Source organism: Scyliorhinus torazame, chromosome 15 (genome assembly GCF_047496885.1).
Source record: "Scyliorhinus torazame isolate Kashiwa2021f chromosome 15, sScyTor2.1, whole genome shotgun sequence".
In the NCBI taxonomy this organism is placed as follows: domain Eukaryota; kingdom Metazoa; phylum Chordata; class Chondrichthyes; order Carcharhiniformes; family Scyliorhinidae; genus Scyliorhinus; species Scyliorhinus torazame.
In genome coordinates, this window is record NC_092721.1 from 6502957 (window position 1) to 6522330 (window position 19374).

The 19374-nt window shown below is 53.2% G+C and overlaps 1 protein-coding gene across 1 annotated transcript in view; it reads left to right on the forward strand.

Moving 5' to 3' along the window:
• Positions 1 to 19374, forward strand: part of LOC140391490 (uncharacterized) — a 406857-nt gene that overhangs the window by 336482 nt on the left and 51001 nt on the right. Inside the window, exons 36-42 of the mRNA XM_072476012.1 lie at positions 1749 to 1838; positions 4783 to 4922; positions 7615 to 7741; positions 7836 to 7916; positions 9026 to 9124; positions 11274 to 11324; positions 13202 to 13387. Coding sequence (XP_072332113.1) covers positions 1749 to 1838; positions 4783 to 4922; positions 7615 to 7741; positions 7836 to 7916; positions 9026 to 9124; positions 11274 to 11324; positions 13202 to 13387 — 774 coding nt within the window. The remainder of the gene's footprint in view (positions 1 to 1748; positions 1839 to 4782; positions 4923 to 7614; positions 7742 to 7835; positions 7917 to 9025; positions 9125 to 11273; positions 11325 to 13201; positions 13388 to 19374) is intronic.

The window sequence follows — 19374 nt, forward strand, 5'->3', positions numbered from 1 at the left end:
CTCTGACAGAATCATTGATAGATCTGAAGCCCTTTTCTCCAAACCTTTAGTACCTGCTGCAAGTGTCCAGTCGCAGGAACACCTTCAATGTTGACAGCACGGCAGGTTTAGCCGGTGACTGGATCGTCCACACAGGTCATGAAGCCACTCACTCCAAATCTTGACATTTGATATTTGCTTGAGCTCATTCTGGGCATTTCAGACATCTTTCAGCTCCCTCAGTGCGACAGGACACAATCACAACGGTCGCTAAGTACAACCCAAGCTCCCCTGCTCAAAATGTGTGCTTTTGACCATTGACCAAGGTTGGATTTTAATAACCTGCCTCCAGCACGGTGCACAGGGGTTAGCACTGCTGCCTCACAGCTGCAGGGACCCGGGACGGCACGGTGCCACAGGGGTTAGCACTGCTGCCTCACAGCTCCAGGGACCCGGGACGACACGGTGGCACAGGGGTTAGCACTGCTGCCTCACAGCTCCAGGGACCCGGGACGGCACGGTGGCACAGTGGTTAGCACTGCTGCCTCACAGCTCCAGGGACCCGGGACGGCACAGTGGCACAGGGGTTAGCACTGCTGCCTCACAGTGCCAGGGACCCGGGACGGCACGGTGGCACAGGGGTTAGCACTGCTGCCTCACAGTGCCAGGGACCCGGGTCAGCACGGTGGCACAGTGGTTAGCACTGCTGCCTCACAGCTCCAGGGACCCGGGACGACACGGTGGCACAGGGGTTAGCACTGCTGTCTCACAGCTCCAGGGACCCGGGACGACACGGTGGCACAGGGGTTAGCACTGCTGCCTCACAGTGCCAGGGACCCGGGACGACACGGTGGCACAGGGGTTAGCACTGCTGTCTCACAGCTCCAGGGACCCGGGACGACACGGTGGCACATGGCTTTGCACTGCTGCCTCACAGTGCAAGGGACCCGGGTCAGCACGGTGGCACAGTGGTTAGCACTGCTGCCTCACAGCTGCAGGGACCCAGGACGGCACGGTGGCACAATGGTTAGCACTGCTGCCTCACAGCTGCAGGGACCCGGGACGGCACTGTGGCACAGTGGTTAGCACTGCTGCCTCACAGCTGCAGGGACCCAGGACGGCACGGTGGCACAATGGTTAGCACTGCTGCCTCACAGCTGCAGGGACCCGAGATGGCACGGCGGCACAGGGGTTAGCACTGCTGCCTCACAGCTGAAGGGACCCGGGACGGCACGGTGGCACAGGGGTTAGCACTGCTGCCTCACAGCTCCAGGGACCCGAGACGGCACTGTGGCACAGTGGTTAGCACTGCTGTCTCAGAGGTCCAGGGTCCCAGGTTCGATTCCCCGCTGGGTCACTGTCTGTGCAGAGTCTGCACGTTCTCCCCGTGTCTGCGTGGGTTTCCTCCGGGGGCTCCGGTTTCCTCCCACAGTCCAAAGACATGCAGGTTAGGTGGATTGGCCATGATCAATTGCTCCTTCGTGTCCAAAAGGTTAGGTGGGGTTTACTGGGTTACGGGGATAGGGTGGAGGTGTGGGATTGGGTGGGGTGCTCTTTCCAAGGGCCGGTGCAGACCCGATGGGCCAAATGGCCTCCTTCTGCACTGTAAATTCTATGATTTGGTGGAATAGCCACCCACAAGGCTCCTGCCAGGCCACCGTATGACCCATGCCCCAGTAAACAGCTCAAACACTAACCAGGAAACAGCAAACCGCAAAGCAGGATATCAACAATAAAACTAATAGAAATCTCATTCTTGCCTTCACTAGGATTGGCAGGAGACCCAGGAAGACCCGGAAAACCAGGACTGACAGGTGTCTCAGGAGAGAAAGGATCAATTGGAGAAATGGGACTACCAGGTAACCTTGCGAGACAATAAAAACTCGACAGAGAGTGAAGATCACGTCTTAACCGTCCAGCCATTTTACACCTATTGGTCAGGTCATCCTTCGTGTTTCTCCGCAAACAAATGAAAGAATATTTGCATTTTTGTATCGCCTTACACAACCTCAGGACAAAGTGTCTCTCACCCAGTACTTTTGTAACGTGGGAAATTAGGTATTCAAATTGCAGAATATCCCACAGGCAGCAATGTGATAATTGATCAGATGCTGAGGGATGAATGTTGGACACCCAGGCGGACTCTCCTGTTTTTCCAGAACTGGTGGTTGGACTGCCCATTTTCCCAATGGAGGTGGCCAGAGCTTGCCCATCCTCGTTCTGAGCTGGCAAACTTTGCCAGGCACGGGAATGGGGGAAGTGAGCATTCCAGAATCAGCTCCCAGGCGCCATTGTACAGGATTCCTGAGTGGGCCAAACTCGGGAAAAATCCAGGCGTTAATCTATCTTCACCATCGAGAACATACAAAACATTTTGGACGCAGTGGGGAACCAGGTGATCCTGAAGAAGGATCAGTAAATAAATGACAATAGCCTGAATGTGGAGAAATGTGGCGGAGCTGACAAGCTCTCCCTTGGGTTTTAGGAGTCCGAGCTAAAGCGAGATAGTAGATACTTTGGTTTACATCTTCCCGAATTCCCGAGATTCTCGACCAGTCCCCATGAAATAGAAATTAGCAATGGTAACGCTGCCATTCAAGAAAGGAGGGAGAGAGTAAACTGGGAGCTCAGGGAGAGTTAGCTGCCTTCGCCCACAGGGAAAATGTTAGAATCTGTCATTAGGGATATGGTAACAGGACATTAGAAAATCATAATGTGATTAAGTAGAATTCACATGGGACTTATGACAGGGACATCATGGACAGAATGTCATGCTCGACCCTTGTGGCAGGTTTTGTGGCCAGTGCGGCAGTGAGAGGGTGCCAGGTGGGGACCTCACTACCTTCCCGCTTCACCTCGATTAAGTCCATGGAGGGAAGTCCATCACAAACGAGGTCCTTGGCTGAGCAATTAATTCACAGTCACCAGAATTCACCTAGTGACAGACAGAGGAACCATGGGCGGCCCAAAGCTCAGTTGTTGTGGGGATGCTTGTGGGCTCCAGAGGGAGGTGGAGGCTCATTTATTCAAAGACACTCAATGCCTGATCCAACATCAGGACGTTTGTTGATGGGGGGGGGGGGGTTCCTTCATCTCTCCTCCACAACCCCCACCCTGTGACCTGTGACCTTGTTCCTGCCATTATTCACTCATGTCTGGGTCCATCGGTGAACAGGGCTTTGGGTGGGTGGACTACACGGTAGCAGGTACCGTCTCCGTGGTGACACCACTGGGCAATGAAGAGCTACCAACCTTTGACTGACCGGGGATGGTTCGCTGCTGACCAGTTAATGAGGAGGACCTTCCAGAAAAGAGGCAACACAGGGCCCTAGACGGCTCTCTGGGCAACGGGCGAGAGCTCTTGTTTTTTGAGGTTTAAACTAGCAGGATGGATAAAGGAGAACCAGTGGATGTTGTATATTTGGATTTTCCAGAAGCATTTGTTAAAGTGCCCCACAACAGAATTAAGACTTGTGATTGAAGGTAATTTTTTTAGCATGGATTAATAATAATAATTATTATAATAATTAAACCATGCTAAAAATTTACCTTCAATCACACATGGATTGAGGATTGGTTAATGGATAGACTATAGAAGGAATAAATAGAATATTGCAGGTTGGCAGGCTGTAACTAGTGGGGTATCACAAGGGAAGCCTCAGTTATCCACAATCTATATTAATGATTTAAATGTGTCCAGTTTTGCTGATGGCACAAGTTAAGTTGAAAAGTAAGCTCTGAGAAGCTGTGAGGACACAAAGAAGCTTCATAGGGATAGAGGCTGTTTAGGCGAGTGGGAAGAATGTGGCAGGTAGATTATAATATGGCGAAATGTGAGGTTATCCACATTGGTAGGAACAATGAAAAAGCACATTTATTTTTAAATGGTGAGAGTCTGGGGATTGTTGGCACCCTGAGGGGCCTTGGTATCCTAATCCACCAATGACAGAAAGTTTACATGCAGGTACAGCAAGTAATTAGGAAAGAAAATTATTTTTTACTGCAATAGATTGGTGCACAGAAGCAAAGAAACTGACTGCAATTGTACAGGGGCCTTGGTGAGACCATTCTGGACGATTCCCTACCCAGGGTAGGACTTACGTGCCTTGGGAGGGCAACAAAGGTTCCCACGAGGAGAGATTGAATAGACTGCAACCAAAAACCCTGGTATTTTGAAGATTGAGAGGTGATCTCCTTGAAACACATCACATTCCTCAGGGGCTTGACAGGATAGATGGTGAGAAATTGTTTCCCTTGAGTGGGAATGGGTAATTTAGAGCATGGAGTCAGGGTTACAGGATAAGGGGTCAACAATTTTAGGACTGACGTGAGGAGAGATTTCTTCAACTCAATCTTTGTAATTCTCTATCTCCATCGTGAAGCAGTGGTTGATAGATTTTGGCTTCCTGGGAACTTGGGGAAGGCAGAACTGAGGTAGAAGATCAACCATGATGGAGTTGATCGGCAAAGCAGGTGTGATGGGCTGAATGGCCCACTCCTGCTCCTATTTTGAGTTCTTATGGTTCTGTTTTCAGAGCTCGTCCGCCTGGATTAAAGGTTAAAGAATCCTGACCTCTTGACCCACAGGACGAGGGCCTCGTGCCAGATTGATTTCCATGGGCCATCTACACAATTAGCACAATCACATTGAGACTTTAAATGAAATCACCAAGAAATTCATTCTGAGAATGAAGGCTGCCACCCATGGCAGGGACATTTCAGCAACTATTGAGCGTTCAGGCTGGGGATAGGTTCGGCCAGTGGCACAATGAGAAATTCACTAAGTTGACGTTCCCTCCTCAGGTACCTCAGGGTTCCAGGGTCCCCCGGGTGAGCCAGGCCAGACAGGATTACCAGGTTACAGTGGACAGACCGGTGCGAAAGGCGAGAAGGGAAACCTGGGGGTGCCAGGGTTTGGAGTTCCAGGTAGTCCAGGTCCAAAGGTGAGTTTAGACCTTGAACAATTGTCCGAATATTCCCCTTGATTTTGGATTTTCTCCTGCTGGATACCAACGAGCCTCATGGAGCGGGAACGTCGCACACTCGATCAATGATCATGATCAGGTTGGCTCTGATTGACCTCAGTGTCCCTGTAATAAAATAAGGGAACAAACTCACCTAATGTTCCTGATCTAATCCCTGAGCCCATTGTGCTCAACACATCTGCTTTCAGTATTTGGCCAACTCAAACTCAAATCTAGCCAGCAACCCCCATCATCCATTTGAGATGAGGTTGGATATCGAGAGTTGTCGCTCCAACTCTCAGTGACCAAGGCCTTAGGCCTCGACTGGGAGGTGGGACATTCGGCCCCAATGTCATATTACGCAATGTTCAATTACAGTTTGGAATGTGAGGGGGAAATTAGGTTTTGGCATGGGATACAAAATAGATGGTGCCTAATTATCCACTTTTAAGCCCCCACATTCCATGTCTGCTCCTATTAATCTGAATAGACCTGAATCTATTGGGTGTATGATATTAAAATGTGAAAATGTGGGGTGGCACGGCGGCACAGTGGTTAGCACTGCTGCCTCACAGCGGCAGGGACCCAGGTTCAATTCCCCGCTGGGTCACTGTCTGTGCGGAGTCTGCACGTTCTCCCTGTGACTGCGTGGGTCTCCACCGGGTGCTCCGGTTTCCTCCCACAACCCAAAGATGTGCAGCCCCCCCCCCCCCCAACCACCACCCCCACCCTGTTTAATTTCGGGACCTCAGTGGGAACCTCGCCAAAGCCGCACTTGGTCTAATTTCTGGTGCTGAGGACCTCCATTTGTAAATGGTGTCCCGGTCTCCATACCCCACAATGCAACCCCAGACCCCTCCAACACCCCACCTTACCTATAAGGGGATCATTGCAGACCAAGGCAGGCCAGCAGCACGGTTCGATTCCCGTACCAGCCTCCCCGAACAAGCGCCGGAATGTGGCGACTAGGGGCTTTTCACAGTAACTTCATTTGAAGCCTACTTGTGACAATAAGCGATTTTCATTTCATTTTCATTTCATTTCATTGAGCCCCCCACACACCCCGCCTAATAAGGACAGGTCACCCCTGGGACCGTCCCCCGGTGTGGGCAAAATGCCACCTGTGCACTGCCAACCTGGTACCCTGGCAGTGCCCTGCCAGCATGGAAGTAACACCTGGGCAGCCTGACGGTACCACGGTGGCACCCAGGGGCACCATCATGGTGCTCAGGTGCCAGTGCCAGGCTGGTAGTGCCAGGGTATCCAGGTGGCATCAGAGATGGCTGGCGTTTCCGAGGCGGAGGAGTTTGGGATTCGATCCCAATGCCTCGGGTAGACCCTGCGAGTGCGTATCAGAGTGAGATTAGCTGCTCATTTGAATACGCAAACTTGCCAAATACGGATCCCGCTCATGGTGGCCGGGATCCAGATAGCAACGTCTCGTGAGGTGTGGCAAGCCAGGTAAAGCCTGCGAGAGGGGGCACGGCGAGCAATGTTAGGTTGCGCCCTTGGTAATTATTTTGGCTCTTGGGAAGTTTCTCCCTGATCAAGCCCGCACTTGGAAACTCGCCAGCGAGACCGGATCCTCAGAGATCGGGCCGCCATTGTGAAAGGCTTCCCCGATCTCTCAATGGGCTTGAAGGTCCCCCAGACCCCCCCCCCCCCCCCCCACCATGTGCAATGTCACCCACTGAGCATGTGGGCATTACCCTACTCACCCCCCCCCACCCCCCCCCACACCCCCAAGTGAGGACAACCCGCTCTGCCCCTCCGTTTCAGGCCAACCCAACCCCCCACTTTCTGTCCCCCTTTCAGGACGCCGAAACTTAGGCCCCCAACCTTGAGACCCCTTCATGTCTGCCCTTCATTCCTCCTTCCACCCTTCATAGGTCCCCTTATCCCCCTTTCATGGGCATGGCCCCCCTCTGGCCTTGATTCTGGGCACTGCCACCCTAGCACCCTGGCAGTGCTACACATGCAGTGACAGAGTGGGACTGCTAAGGTGAGCCCCCCCCCCCAGGTGGTGGTACGTTTGGCTGTAGCCTCATTTAAATAAGCTGATCTGGCTCAGTGACATTTCACAAAGTTTGGTTCAATCTCATGAGACGCCCCAAGTGTTGCGACCTCATGTTAGGCCTCTTGCGGGATTCAACAGTCTAGTCGTGTGAACAAGTTGGGCGCGGCGAGGCAGGTAAATCGTGCTCCATGTCTGGACTGACTCTTTCTTTCAAAGATCTATCCAATTACTCCCAGTCCCTGCTCTTTCCACAGATCCCGGCTCTCTGTCCCGTTCCCTTTCTGAAAGTTATTGTTGGACCTGCTTCCCTGCCCTTTCAGACAACAACAACTGGCTGCTTGAAACATAATCCCTTCATCGCCTGCTCTGTTTGTTTTGCTGATATGGCTGAATCTGTGTTACTCCGCTATCTGACCCCCCTCCCAGTGCAAACAGTTTCGCTTATCAAAACCTTGCTGATTTTGAACACCTCGATTAAATTTCCCGTTAATCGCTTGTGCCATAAGGAGAACAATCCCAGCGCCTCCAGTCTCTCCGCATGAACTGAACTCTCTGAGTCCATGAATGGGATCGCTCGATCAGAAGGTGATGATGTGATGAAGCGGCTGCTACGATTACGTGCTGAACTGATTGTATTGTGCGTTGGCCATTTAGGGGGACCGGGGTCTAACTGGCTTTCCAGGTGACCCTGGGCCAACAGGTGAGCCAGGTGTGGAGGGTTTGCCAGGATCACTGGGATCAACGGGACCAAAGGGAAGCCCAGGTGTGTTAGGAATTCCAGGTAAGGTGACTAGAATTTCCCTGAAGCTGAAATGAATTGTTCCAATTCTCTGAACGAGGGAGGTACATAATAACGTGATCTGACCATTCTGCAGGTAACCCAGGGCTTCCGGGAATTAAAGGCAGCATCGGTCTACCAGGCGAACCAGGTTTCTCAGGAATCCCAGGACAACCAGGTACGGATAAGTAATGTTCGAAGACATTCCTCCACACATATTGGTTCAACAATCTTTTTTTAAATGTTTAGTTATGGGCGCGATTTTACAACCGCGTCGCACTTGAATGAAAGAAATATTGCACGGTTTGTCTGTAAGGAGATGAATTCGAACCACAAACACGGATCACCATGTTAGAAAGAAAGGTTAATCTACTGAAACTGTCCTCGACACAGAGCTCGTTTTCCCTAATTGTTTGGACTCTCTGATTATGACATCGTAATGAAACTGTACATTTGTACATTATTGAACCATTAAACCCCAGGGTACTCCTGAAACATTTCTGATTGAATCTGGAACTCTCTCTTCGAGAACGTTGTTGATACTGGGAACCAATTGAACTTTGAAGGATTTTTGTTGGGAGGAACCTTTTGGGATATGGAGCAAAGAAGAGTAAATGAAGTAGAGTTGCAGGTCAGCCTTGGCCTCACTGAGTGCTGGGACAGGCTGGAGGCTGCCCACTGTGTGTATCTTTCTCAGGTACTGTTGGGAAATAACAGCAAGGAAACAAAATTTGTGTGTGTCACAATACGGCCCTGCCACTTCTCATGAATGCATTTCAAACATGGTATTGATCATTTGGTCCAAAGTTGTCCTAGATTTAGTCACAGACACGTGTTGACTTGTCTGTGCTCCAGCTACAGGGAGGAACGCCACAGAATTCCTGCCAAAAAGAGGCAGGAAGGGATAATAATTAAAGAAAATTTCCATTCCTGGTCACTACCCAGCAAGCCGTTTTGGGGATTTCTTACTGTATCCTGCTGTCAGCGATAACCGTTTGGGCGGCATGGTAGCACAGTGGTTAGTACTGTTGCTTCCCAGCGCCAGGAACCCGGGTTCGATTCCCGGCTTGGGTCACTGTCTGTGCGGAGTCTGCACCTTCTCCCCGTGTCTGCGTGGGTTTACTCCGGGCGCTCCGGTTTCCTCCCACAAGCCCCTTATTATTACCTCAGGTCCACCACTAGATCTAAAGTACTTTGCGAGGTCCTAACAAGGTAACAGGCTGCTCTCGAAACAGCGGATTTTAGTTTTGCGGACTTGTTTTTACTCTTGTTGCATTTTTGTATCAGGTCCCGGTGGCCCCCAAGGTATCGCAGGAATACAGGGCGAGAAAGGCTCAAGAGGCCGTGATGGAATTCCAGGAGTGATTGGTGAAAAGGGTATTCAAGGTGCGTGTGTCTTCTACACAGGGACGGATATTTGAGGTTGTGACACGATCCTTCTAAGATGTCAGATCCAAGCCAACAATTCACCGCAAAGGTTTCGGGGGGGTGGGGGGATGACTGCCGCGTGAGGATTTTTAATTATTATTCATTGACGGGATGCGGGCGTCACTGGGCTGAGTTGGCATTTGTGGCCTGTCCCTAATTGCCCTTGAACTAAGTGACTCGCTCGGCCATTCAAAGGCCATTTCAGAGTCAATCACATTGCTGTGGGTCTGGAGTCACACGTAGGCCAGACCGGGTAAGGGCAGCAGATTTCCCTCCCTAAAGGACGTGAACCAGGTGGGTTTTTACTACAATCGAAAATGGTTTCATGGTCATCATTAGATTATTCGGGTGCGATTTGGTGACGCGATGAGGCCATTGAATCTGACGAGAGGCCGCGCGAGCGACATTTGAGGAGTCCCCTGAGATTCAACCAAACCTCGCGAGGCATCATGATCTGGATCAGACCCACGCTGGGCAAGATCCAGGCGGGCATATTTAAATAACCATTAGGCTCATTTAAATATTCATGCACCGAATTCTCCCGCCGCCATGGAACTAACGACCTCCCCAGCAAGGTCTCGACAGGCGCTGTTTAACGCTAGTCCACACAAACATGGCCCAGGCATAATGATGCCTGGGGGCTTCCCAGGCCATTGCAGACCCCCGAGGTGATTGGGGCAGGGCAAGGTGGCCCCGTGGCTCTCCCTCGGGCACCCAGGCAGCTTGGCACTGCCAGCTTGGCACCTTGGCACTGTTCCCCTGGCATTGCCAAGATGATCAGGTGGCACTGCCATCTGCCAGGGCACTGCCAGGGTGCTCTGGTGGTAGTTCTAGGAGTTCTAAGCCCTGCAAAGAATCTGGGTCCGAGGGGGCCAAGTCCATGAAAGGGAGGCTGAGGGGAGTTATGAACGAAGGGCATGTGGGGGCTGATGGGTGGGGGTCCTGAAAGAGGGGGTCTGAAAGGGGTGGGGGAGGCCTGAAAAGGGGGGTTTCTCAGTGACCCCATAGCGGGGTGTCCTCACTCGGGTGATGCCCATGTGTGTGGGGGCGGGGGGTGACATTGCCTGTGGGTGGGGGACCTTCAAGCTCACTTAGAGATTGGGGCATCATTTCAAAATGGCAGCCGCAGTCCTGAGCAGCAGCCTCGCGGGCGGGCTCAGCCTCGGGGGCGGGCTCAGCCTCGGGGGCGGGCTCAGCCTCGGGGGCGGGCTCAGCCTCGCGGGCGGGCTCAGCCTCGCGGGCGGGCTCAGCCTCGGGGGCGGGCTCAGCCTCGCGGGCGGGCTCAGCCTCGCGGGCGGGCTCAGCCTCGGGGGCGGGCTCAGCCTCGGGGGCGGGCTCAGCCTCGGGGGCGGGCTCAGCCTCGCGGGCGGGCTCAGCCTCGGGGGCGGGCTCAGCCTCGGGGGCGGGCTCAGCCTCGCGGGCGGGCTCAGCCTCGGGGGCGGGCTCAGCCTCGGGGGCGGGCTCAGCCTCGGGGGCGGGCTCAGCCTCGCGGGCGGGCTCAGCCTCGCGGGCGGGCTCAGCCTCGGGGGTGGGCTCAGCCTCGGGGGCGGGCTCAGCCTCGCGGGCGGGCTCAGCCTCGGGGGCGGGCTCAGCCTCGCGGGCGGGCTCAGCCTCGGGGGCGGGCTCAGCCTCGGGGGCGGGCTCAGCTCCCCAGCAATGAAAACATTTCTAAGTGTGGCCTAGACCAAGGAGAAACTCCCAAAGCCCCCAAAAATGACTACGTTGGGTGGATCTCACCGACAAACACCCCCCAAACTCACCCAACGTGACACTTAGAAATTTACTTGGTTGAATTGTGCTCTTGATTCCAGATTCTTATTCAATTCAAATTTCACCATCCTGCATGGTGGGACGTGAACCTGCGTCATCAGAGCGTTACCCTGGGTCTCTAGATCACTAATCCAGTGATGATACCACGACACCGCTGCCTCCCCGAATTATGTGAAGGCAGCCGTGTTGGATCAAGTTGTCTAGTCTGGACTCTGAGCCTGGATTATAATAAATCTCCTCTACATCACAAACACCAGTTAAATGTGAAAACGCTGAAAATACTTCAATTAATAATCTTGCATCTAACACTCAATCTGTACTTTTGCAAATTGTCTAGGCTTCCCGGGAAGAGATATCCCAGGATCTCCAGGACTGCCGGGAACCAAGGGTAAGATTATCCCTTCTTCAAAACATGTTCCCTCTCCACCTCACTACGCCTCTCCCTCTTAAGACGCTACTTAAAATCTGAAATATGTTTATTCCACCATTTTCCCAGTGTACAGGTTAAATTTCCTCTTTTAGCCGCTTAATACCTTACCTTTAGGCCAAAAACCTTAGTCTAATATGTTAATAAAGTCATGACTAAATTTGGAAAGTGTTGATACAATACGCATTGGCAGCCGTGTGTACCAGCTACAAGATGCACTGCCACATCTCTGACTGCTACCATCTAAAGTGGTGTGGAGATGCTGGCATTGGACAGGGGTGGGCACAATAAGAGGTCTTACAACCACGGGTTAAAGTCCAACAGGTTTGTTTGTAATCACGAGCTATCGGTGCGCTGCTCCTTCCTCAGGTGAGTCACTGTCGCAGGGGCAAAATCCTTCAACTCCCTCCCGAAGCAGACCAAAGGTGTTCTGACACCTCGCAGACTGCAGCGGTTCGCAAAGGCAGCTCACCACCACCTTCTGAAGGGGAAATTAGGGATGGACAATGCCGTGTTATTCACCCTGGGGTAACACCGACTGCGACTGGATGCAGTTGTACTGGAAAGTAGAGACCAAACTTAGACGTTAGTTCAATGCATTTTATTGAACTTCTGGAGCAGTGCACACAGCTTGCTGTGGGTTGACACTCTACTAATCTAAGTGTGCTAACTATAACTAACTAGACCAGACTAGCTCTGAGCCACGTGTAGAAGGTGCTAACTGATATATACACCCTGACTGTCACTACAGTTGTCACCAGTGGAAAGAGGCGGAGTGCTGATGCCTCGTGTGTTTTATAGTGGGAAACCCCGCTCTAGAAAGCAGCTCCCCATCGCCTCCTTAAGGGCAATTAGGGAAGGGAAAAAATACCGGCCTTGCCCAGTGACACCCACATCCCATAAAAGAATAAAAGAAATCCTGTTTTGTCTCTAACTACATTAGCTGACAGAGTGATTTCCACAGCCACCCTGGATGGTTGCATTTGTGTTTGATTTTGGGGGGGTGACTGGTGATTGGTTGTGTTCTATCCTGTGTGTTGATTGGCTGTACTGGGTGTCTGTCACTGCCTGTCTGTATCTCATTATGTGTATGAGTGCATATCATGTGAGACAATGAATGCTGGCCTAACCAGCGATGGTCACCCCCCCAAATCAAACACAAATGCAACCACCCAGGATGGCTGTGGAAATCACTCTGTCAGCTAATGTAGTTAGAGACAAAACAGGATTTCTTTTATTCTTTTATGGGATGTGGGTGTCACTGGGCAAGGCCGGTATTTTTTCCCTTCCCTAATTGCCCTTAAGGAGGCGATGGGGAGCTGCTTTCTTGAACCTCACTGGTTCATGGGGTGTTAGATGGTGTGTGGACTTCCAACAGCACTCAAAAGAGAACAGTCTCTCTTACGGCGAGCACAGTCAGTTCACTCGGCAATCAGAGTCCGCTTCAACAGCATTCTACAACAAACTGTTTATTTAGAAAGAGTCTCTGCAAACTACAGCAAACAGGGCTCCTGCCTGAAAACGACAGCAGCCTCTCCCAATGAAAGCAAAATACAGTCAGTGGAGAAGAGCTACACAATACAAAACAAAGTGTCATTTACAGCAGTGTGGGCTCCAGGCGTGATTAACCAATCATCTTCATCCTGGGTCAGAGGACTGGTATCACAATCAGAGTTTACTCCCCCCACTCCCCAGTCCCAAAACCTCCACTTTGCACAAACTAGCGTTTTGCTGCCCTAGGGTTTGAATATGATGGACGGTATTTCTAACTGGGAGAATCTGTGGATCTGGCAGCTGTGTGGTCTAACATTGTGCTAACGGTGTGTTCTTTCCAACAGGTTTGAAAGGTGACTCTGGTTTACCAGGATACCCTGGTTCGCCTGGCGTCCCAGGTGTTAAAGGAGACCAAGGGTTCTCAGGTGCCAAAGGTCACCAGGGCATTCAAGGTCCCCCAGGACCCCCGAACGTGGCTTTGGAGGGACCGAAAGGTGAAAAAGGAAATGTGGGTGAATCAGGCCGCCCAGGTAAATTGCCCATTTTCGCAGTTTGACTGAAGTTTTGTTGTGACGATGGACAGATTGAACACGGTTTCTGATGACCAGTCTGCACATGCGCAGAACGGCAATGGCATCATTCTGCTGCACCCAGCATGTCAATGCACCTCTGTGCATGCATCTTCCTCTGTGCATGCATCTTACATCTGTCCACACCCACCGCCCACAAGGAATGTGGTTGGGAGTTTGGGTTGACCAGGAGAACGATAAAGCTGTCTACTAACTAATTCATAAATGAATTATTTATTGTCAGGCACAATTATACAGGAAGCGCACTTTATCCACCTTCCCTGTGACATATTTTTTCGTGATAACCGATTCAGATCTATCCCAATTCTTCTTAAATTTCCTCGGGTAACATATTTTCAATATTGTTGGCTTAGTAAAGTCGCCACAGTCCCAGATGGCCAGAGGCTGTTTTCCCCTTTGAGGGGGAGCTGACAGGTGGTGATTTAACCTGAGGGTCTCCACACCTCAGGCGAGGGGCAGAGTTAAGAAGGCAGGGCCTTCCTGAATAAGCTCAGCCGGTGCGGGGATTGAACCCGCGCTGCTGGCCTCGCTCTGCATCATGAACCAGCTGTCCAGCCCACTGAGCTAAACCGGCCCCTATACGACTGGGAGATCTCGTCAGTGTCCTGGCCAATATTTATTCAACACGATCAAATCAGGATTGTTTTTTTTTCTCATTGCTGTCCTGAGGCCGTCCGCCTGCGATGGGCCGAGTCCCCGACGGCAAACTGGTGCTTTTAAAAATAGTGAAACCGGAGTGGTGGCTGCTGAGGGTGAGAGGGGGTGTGGAGAGTGTCCAACATGGCCAGAGTGTGCTGACTGGGAGGCTTCTGCCAGGGCCGGGGGCAGTAGTTGGGTGGGAGGGGGGGAGGGCCAGGAGGTGGGCTGTGAGGTCGGGGTGGACGGGCACGGAACACCATTGCCGCAGCCGGCAAGGCAGCCATGCAGCTGCACACACCACTGACTGCCAACTTTGAGCCTAGAGTCACAGGTCACCCCCCCCCCCCCCCAAGTGCCCTCCGACCCCGGCCGACCTATCAGCTGTGTGGCCGCACTCCAGCACAACCAGTGCCACTTTGTTGGCTGGGATAGTTAGTGGGGGGAGTGTAATGTGTGTGTGCGGCTGGGATGAGTGTGTGTGGGGAGTGTAATGTGTGTGTGCGGCTGGGATGAGTGTGTGTGGGGAGTGTAATGTGTGTGTGCGGCTGGGATGAGTGTGTGTGGGGAGTGTAATGTGTGTGTGCGGCTGGGATAAGTGTGTGTGGGGAGTGTAATGTGTGTGTGCGGCTGGGATGAGTGTGTATGGGGAGTGTAATGTGTGTGTGCGGCTGGGATGAGTGTGTGTGTGGAGTGTAATGTGTGTGTGCGGCTGGGATGAGTGTGTGTGGGGAGTGTAATGTGTGTGTGCGGCTGGGATGAGTGTGTGCGGGGAGTGTAATGTGTGTGTGCGGCTGGGATGAGTGTGTGTGGGGAGTGTAATGTGTGTGTGCGGCTGGGATGAGTGTGTGTGGGGAGTGTAATGTGTGTGTGCGGCTGGGATGAGTGTGTGTGGGGAGTGTAATGTGTGTGTGCGGCTGGGATGGGTGTGTGTGGGGAGTGTAATGTGTGTGTGCGGCTGGGATGAGTGTGTGTGGGGAGTGTAATGTGTGTGTGTGGCTGGGATGAGTGTGAGCGGGGAGTGTAATGTGTGTGTGCGGCTGGGATAGTGTGTGTGGGGAGTGTAATGTGTGTGTGTGGCTGGGATGAGTGTGAGCGGGGAGTGTAATGTGTGTGTGCGGCTGGGATAGTGTGTGTGGGGAGTGTAATGTGTGTGTGTGGCTGGGATGAGTGTGAGCGGGGAGTGTAATGTGTGTGTGCGGCTGGGATAGTGTGTGTGGGGAGTGTAATGTGTGTGTGTGGCTGGGATGAGTGTGAGCGGGGAGTGTAATGTGTGTGTGCGGCTGGGATGAGTGTGAGCGGGCAGTGTAATGTGTGTGTGCGGCTGGGATAGTGTGTGTGGGGAGTGTAATGTGTGTGTGTGGCTGGGATGAGTGTGAGCGGGGAGTGTAATGTGTGTGTGCGGCTGGGATAGTGTGTGTGGGGAGTGTAATGTGTGTGTGTGGCTGGGATGAGTGTGAGCGGGGAGTGTAGTGTGTGTGCGCGGCTGGGATGAGTGTGAGCAGGGAGTGTAATGTGTGTGTGCGGCTGGGATAGTGTGTGTGGGGAGTGTAATGTGTGTGTGTGGCTGGGATGAGTGTGAGCGGGGAGTGTAATGTGTGTGTGCGGCTGGGATAGTGTGTGTGGGGAGTGTAATGTGTGTGTGTGGCTGGGATGAGTGTGAGCGGGGAGTGTAATGTGTGTGTGCGGCTGGGATAGTGTGTGTGGGGAGTGTAATGTGTGTGTGCGGATGGGATGAGTGTGAGCGGGAAGTGTAATGTGTGTGTGCGGCTGGGATAGTGTGTGTGGGGAGTGTAATGTATGTGTGGGGCTGGGATGAGTGTGTGTGGGGAGTGTAATGTGTGTGGGGCTGGGATGAGTGTGTGTGGGGAGTGTAATGTGTGTGTGCGGCTGGGATGAGTGTGTGTGGGGAGTGTAATGTGTGTGCGCGGCTGGGATGAGTGTGAGCGGGGAGTGTAATGTGTGTGTGCGGCTGGGATAGTGTGTGTGGGGAGTGTAATGTGTGTGTGGGGCTGGGATGAGTGTGTGTGGGGAGTGTAATGTGTGTGGGGCTGGGATGAGTGTGTGTGGGGAGTGTAATGTGTGTGTGCGGCTGGGATGAGTGTGTGTGGGGAGTGTAATGTGTGTGTGCGGCTGGGATGAGTGTGTGTGGGGAGTGTAATGTGTGTGTGCGGCTGGGATGAGTGTGAGCGGGGAGTGGAATGTGTGTGTGCGGCTGGGATGAGTGTGTGCGGGGAGTGTAATGTGTGTGTGCGGCTGGGATGAGTGTGTGTGTGGGGAGTGTAATGTGTGTGTGCGGCTGGGGTGAGTGTGTGTGGGGAGTGTAATGTGTGTGTGCGGCTGGGATGAGTGTGTGTGGGGAGTGTAATGTGTGTGTGCGGCTGGGGTGAGTGTGTGTGGGGAGTGTAATGTGTGTGTGCGGCTGGGATGAGTGTGTGTGGGGAGCGTAATGTGTGTGTGCGGCTGGGGTGAGTGTGTGTGGGGAGTGTAATGTGTGTGGGGCTGGGATGAGTGTGTGTGGGGAGTGTAATGTGTGTGTGCGGCTGGGATGAGTGTGTGTGGGGAGTGTAATGTGTGTGTGCGGCTGGGATGAGTGTGTGTGGGGAGTGTAATGTGTGTGCGCGGCTGGGATGAGTGTGAGCGGGGAGTGTAATGTGTGTGTGCGGCTGGGATAGTGTGTGTGGGGAGTGTAATGTGTGTGTGGGGCTGGGATGAGTGTGTGTGGGGAGTGTAATGTGTGTGGGGCTGGGATGAGTGTGTGTGGGGAGTGTAATGTGTGTGTGCGGCTGGGATGAGTGTGTGTGGGGAGTGTAATGTGTGTGCGCGGCTGGGATGAGTGTGTGTGGGGAGTGTAATGTGTGTGTGCGGCTGGGATGAGTATGAGTGGGGAGTGTAATGTGTGTGTGCGGCTGGGGTGAGTGTGTGTGGGGAGTGTAATGTGTGTGTGCGGCTGGGATGAGTGTGTGTGGGGAGTGTAATGTGTGTGTGCGGCTGGGATGAGTGTGAGTGGGGAGTGGAATGTGTGTGTGCGGCTGGGATGAGTGTGTGCGGGGAGTGTAATGTGTGTGTGCGGCTGGGATGAGTGTGTGTGGGGAGTGTAATGTGTGTGTGCGGCTGGGGTGAGTGTGTGTGGGGAGTGTAATGTGTGTGTGCGGCTGGGATGAGTGTGTGTGGGGAGTGTAATGTGTGTGTGCGGCTGGGGTGAGGGTGTGTGGAGAGTGTAATGTGTGTGTGCGGCTGGGATGAGTGTGTGTGGGGAGCGTAATGTGTGTGTGCGGCTGGGGTGAGTGTGTGTGGGGAGTGTAATGTGTGTGTGCGGCTGGGATGAGTGTGTGTGGGGAGTGTAATGTGTGTGTGCGGCTGGGATGAGTGTGTGTGGGGAGTGTAATGTGTGTGGTGAGTGTAATGTGTGTGTGGGGCTGGGATGAGTGTGTGTGGGGAGTGTAATGTGTGTGTGCAGCTGGGATGAGTGTGTGTGGGGAGTGTAATATGTGTGTGCAGTTGGGATGAGCGTGTGTGGGGAGTGTAATGTGTGTGTGCGGCTGGGATGAGTGTGTGTGGGGAGTGTAATGTGTGTGTGCGGCTGGGGTGAGTGTGTGTGTGGAGTGTAATGTGTGTGCGGCAGGGGTGAGTGTGTGTGGGGAGTGTAATGTGTGTGTGCGGCTGGGATGAGTGTGTGTGGGGAGTGTAATGTGTGTGTGCGGCTGGGATGAGTGTGTGTGGGGAGTGTAATGTGTGTGTGCGGCTGGGGTGAGTGTGTGTGGGGAGTGTAATGTGTGTGTGCGGCTGGGATGAGTGTGAGTGGGGAGTGTAATGTGTGTGTGCGGCTGGGGTGAGTGTGTGTGCGGAGTGTAATGTGTGTGTGCGGCTGGGATGAGTGTGAGTGGGGAGAGTAATGTGTGTATGCGACTGGGATGAGTGTGTGTGGGGAGTGTAATGTGTGTGTGCGGCTGGGATGAGTGTGTGGGGGGGTGTAATATGTGTGTGCGGCTGGGGTGAGTGTGTGTGGGGAGTGTAATGTGTGTGTGCGACTGGGATGAGTGTGTGTGGGGAGTGTAATGTGTGTGTGCAGTTGGGATGAGCGTGTGTGGGGAGTGTAATGTGTGTGTGCGGCTGGGATGAGTGTGTGTGGGGAGTGTAATGTGTGTGTGCGGCTGGGGTGAGTGTGTGTGTGGAGTGTAATGTGTGTGCGGCAGGGGTGAGTGTGTGTGGGGAGTGTAATGTGTGTGTGCGGCTGGGGTGAGTGTGTTTGGGGAGTGTAATGTGTGTGTGCGACTGGGATGAGTGTGTGTGGGGAGTACAATGTGTGTGTGTGGCTGGAATGAGTGTGTGTGGGGAGTGTAATGTGAGCGGGGAGTGTAATGTGTGTGTGCGGCTGGGATAGTGTGTGTGGGGAGTGTAATGTGTGTGTGCGGATGGGATGAGTGTGAGCGGGGAGTGTAATGTATGTGTGGGGCTGGGATGAGTGTGTGTGGGGAGTGTAATGTGTGTGGGGCTGGGATGAGTGTGTGTGGGGAGTGTAATGTGTGTGTGCGGCTGGGATGAGTGTGTGTGGGGAGTGTAATGTGTGTGTGCGGCTGGGATGAGTGTGTGTGGGGAGTGTAATGTGTGTGCGCGGCTGGGATGAGTGTGAGCGGGGAGTGTAATGTGTGTGTGCGGCTGGGATAGTGTGTGTGGGGAGTGTAATGTGTGTGTGGGGCTGGGATGAGTGTGTGTGGGGAGTGTAATGTGTGTGGGGCTGGGATGAGTGTGTGTGGGGAGTGTAATGTGTGTGTGCGGCTGGGATGAGTGTGTGTGGGGAGTGTAATGTGTGTGTGCGGCTGGGATGAGTGTGTGTGGGGAGTGTAATGTGTGTGTGCGGCTGGGATGAGTGTGAGCGGGGAGTGGAATGTGTGTGTGCGGCTGGGATGAGTGTGTGCGGGGAGTGTAATGTGTGTGCGGCTGGGATGAGTGTGTGTGTGGGGAGTGTAATGTGTGTGTGCGGCTGGGGTGAGTGTGTGTGGGGAGTGTAATGTGTGTGTGCGGCTGGGATGAGTGTGTGTGGGGAGTGTAATGTGTGTGTGCGGCTGGGGTGAGTGTGTGTGGGGAGTGTAATGTGTGTGTGCGGCTGGGAAGAGTGTGTGTGGGGAGCGTAATGTGTGTGTGCGGCTGGGGTGAGTGTGTGTGGGGAGTGTAATGTGTGTGTGCGGCTGGGATGAGTGTGTGTGGGGAGTGTAATGTGTGTGTGCGGCTGGGATGAGTGTGTGTGGGGAGTGTAATTTGTGTGGTGAGTGTAATGTGTGTGTGGGGCT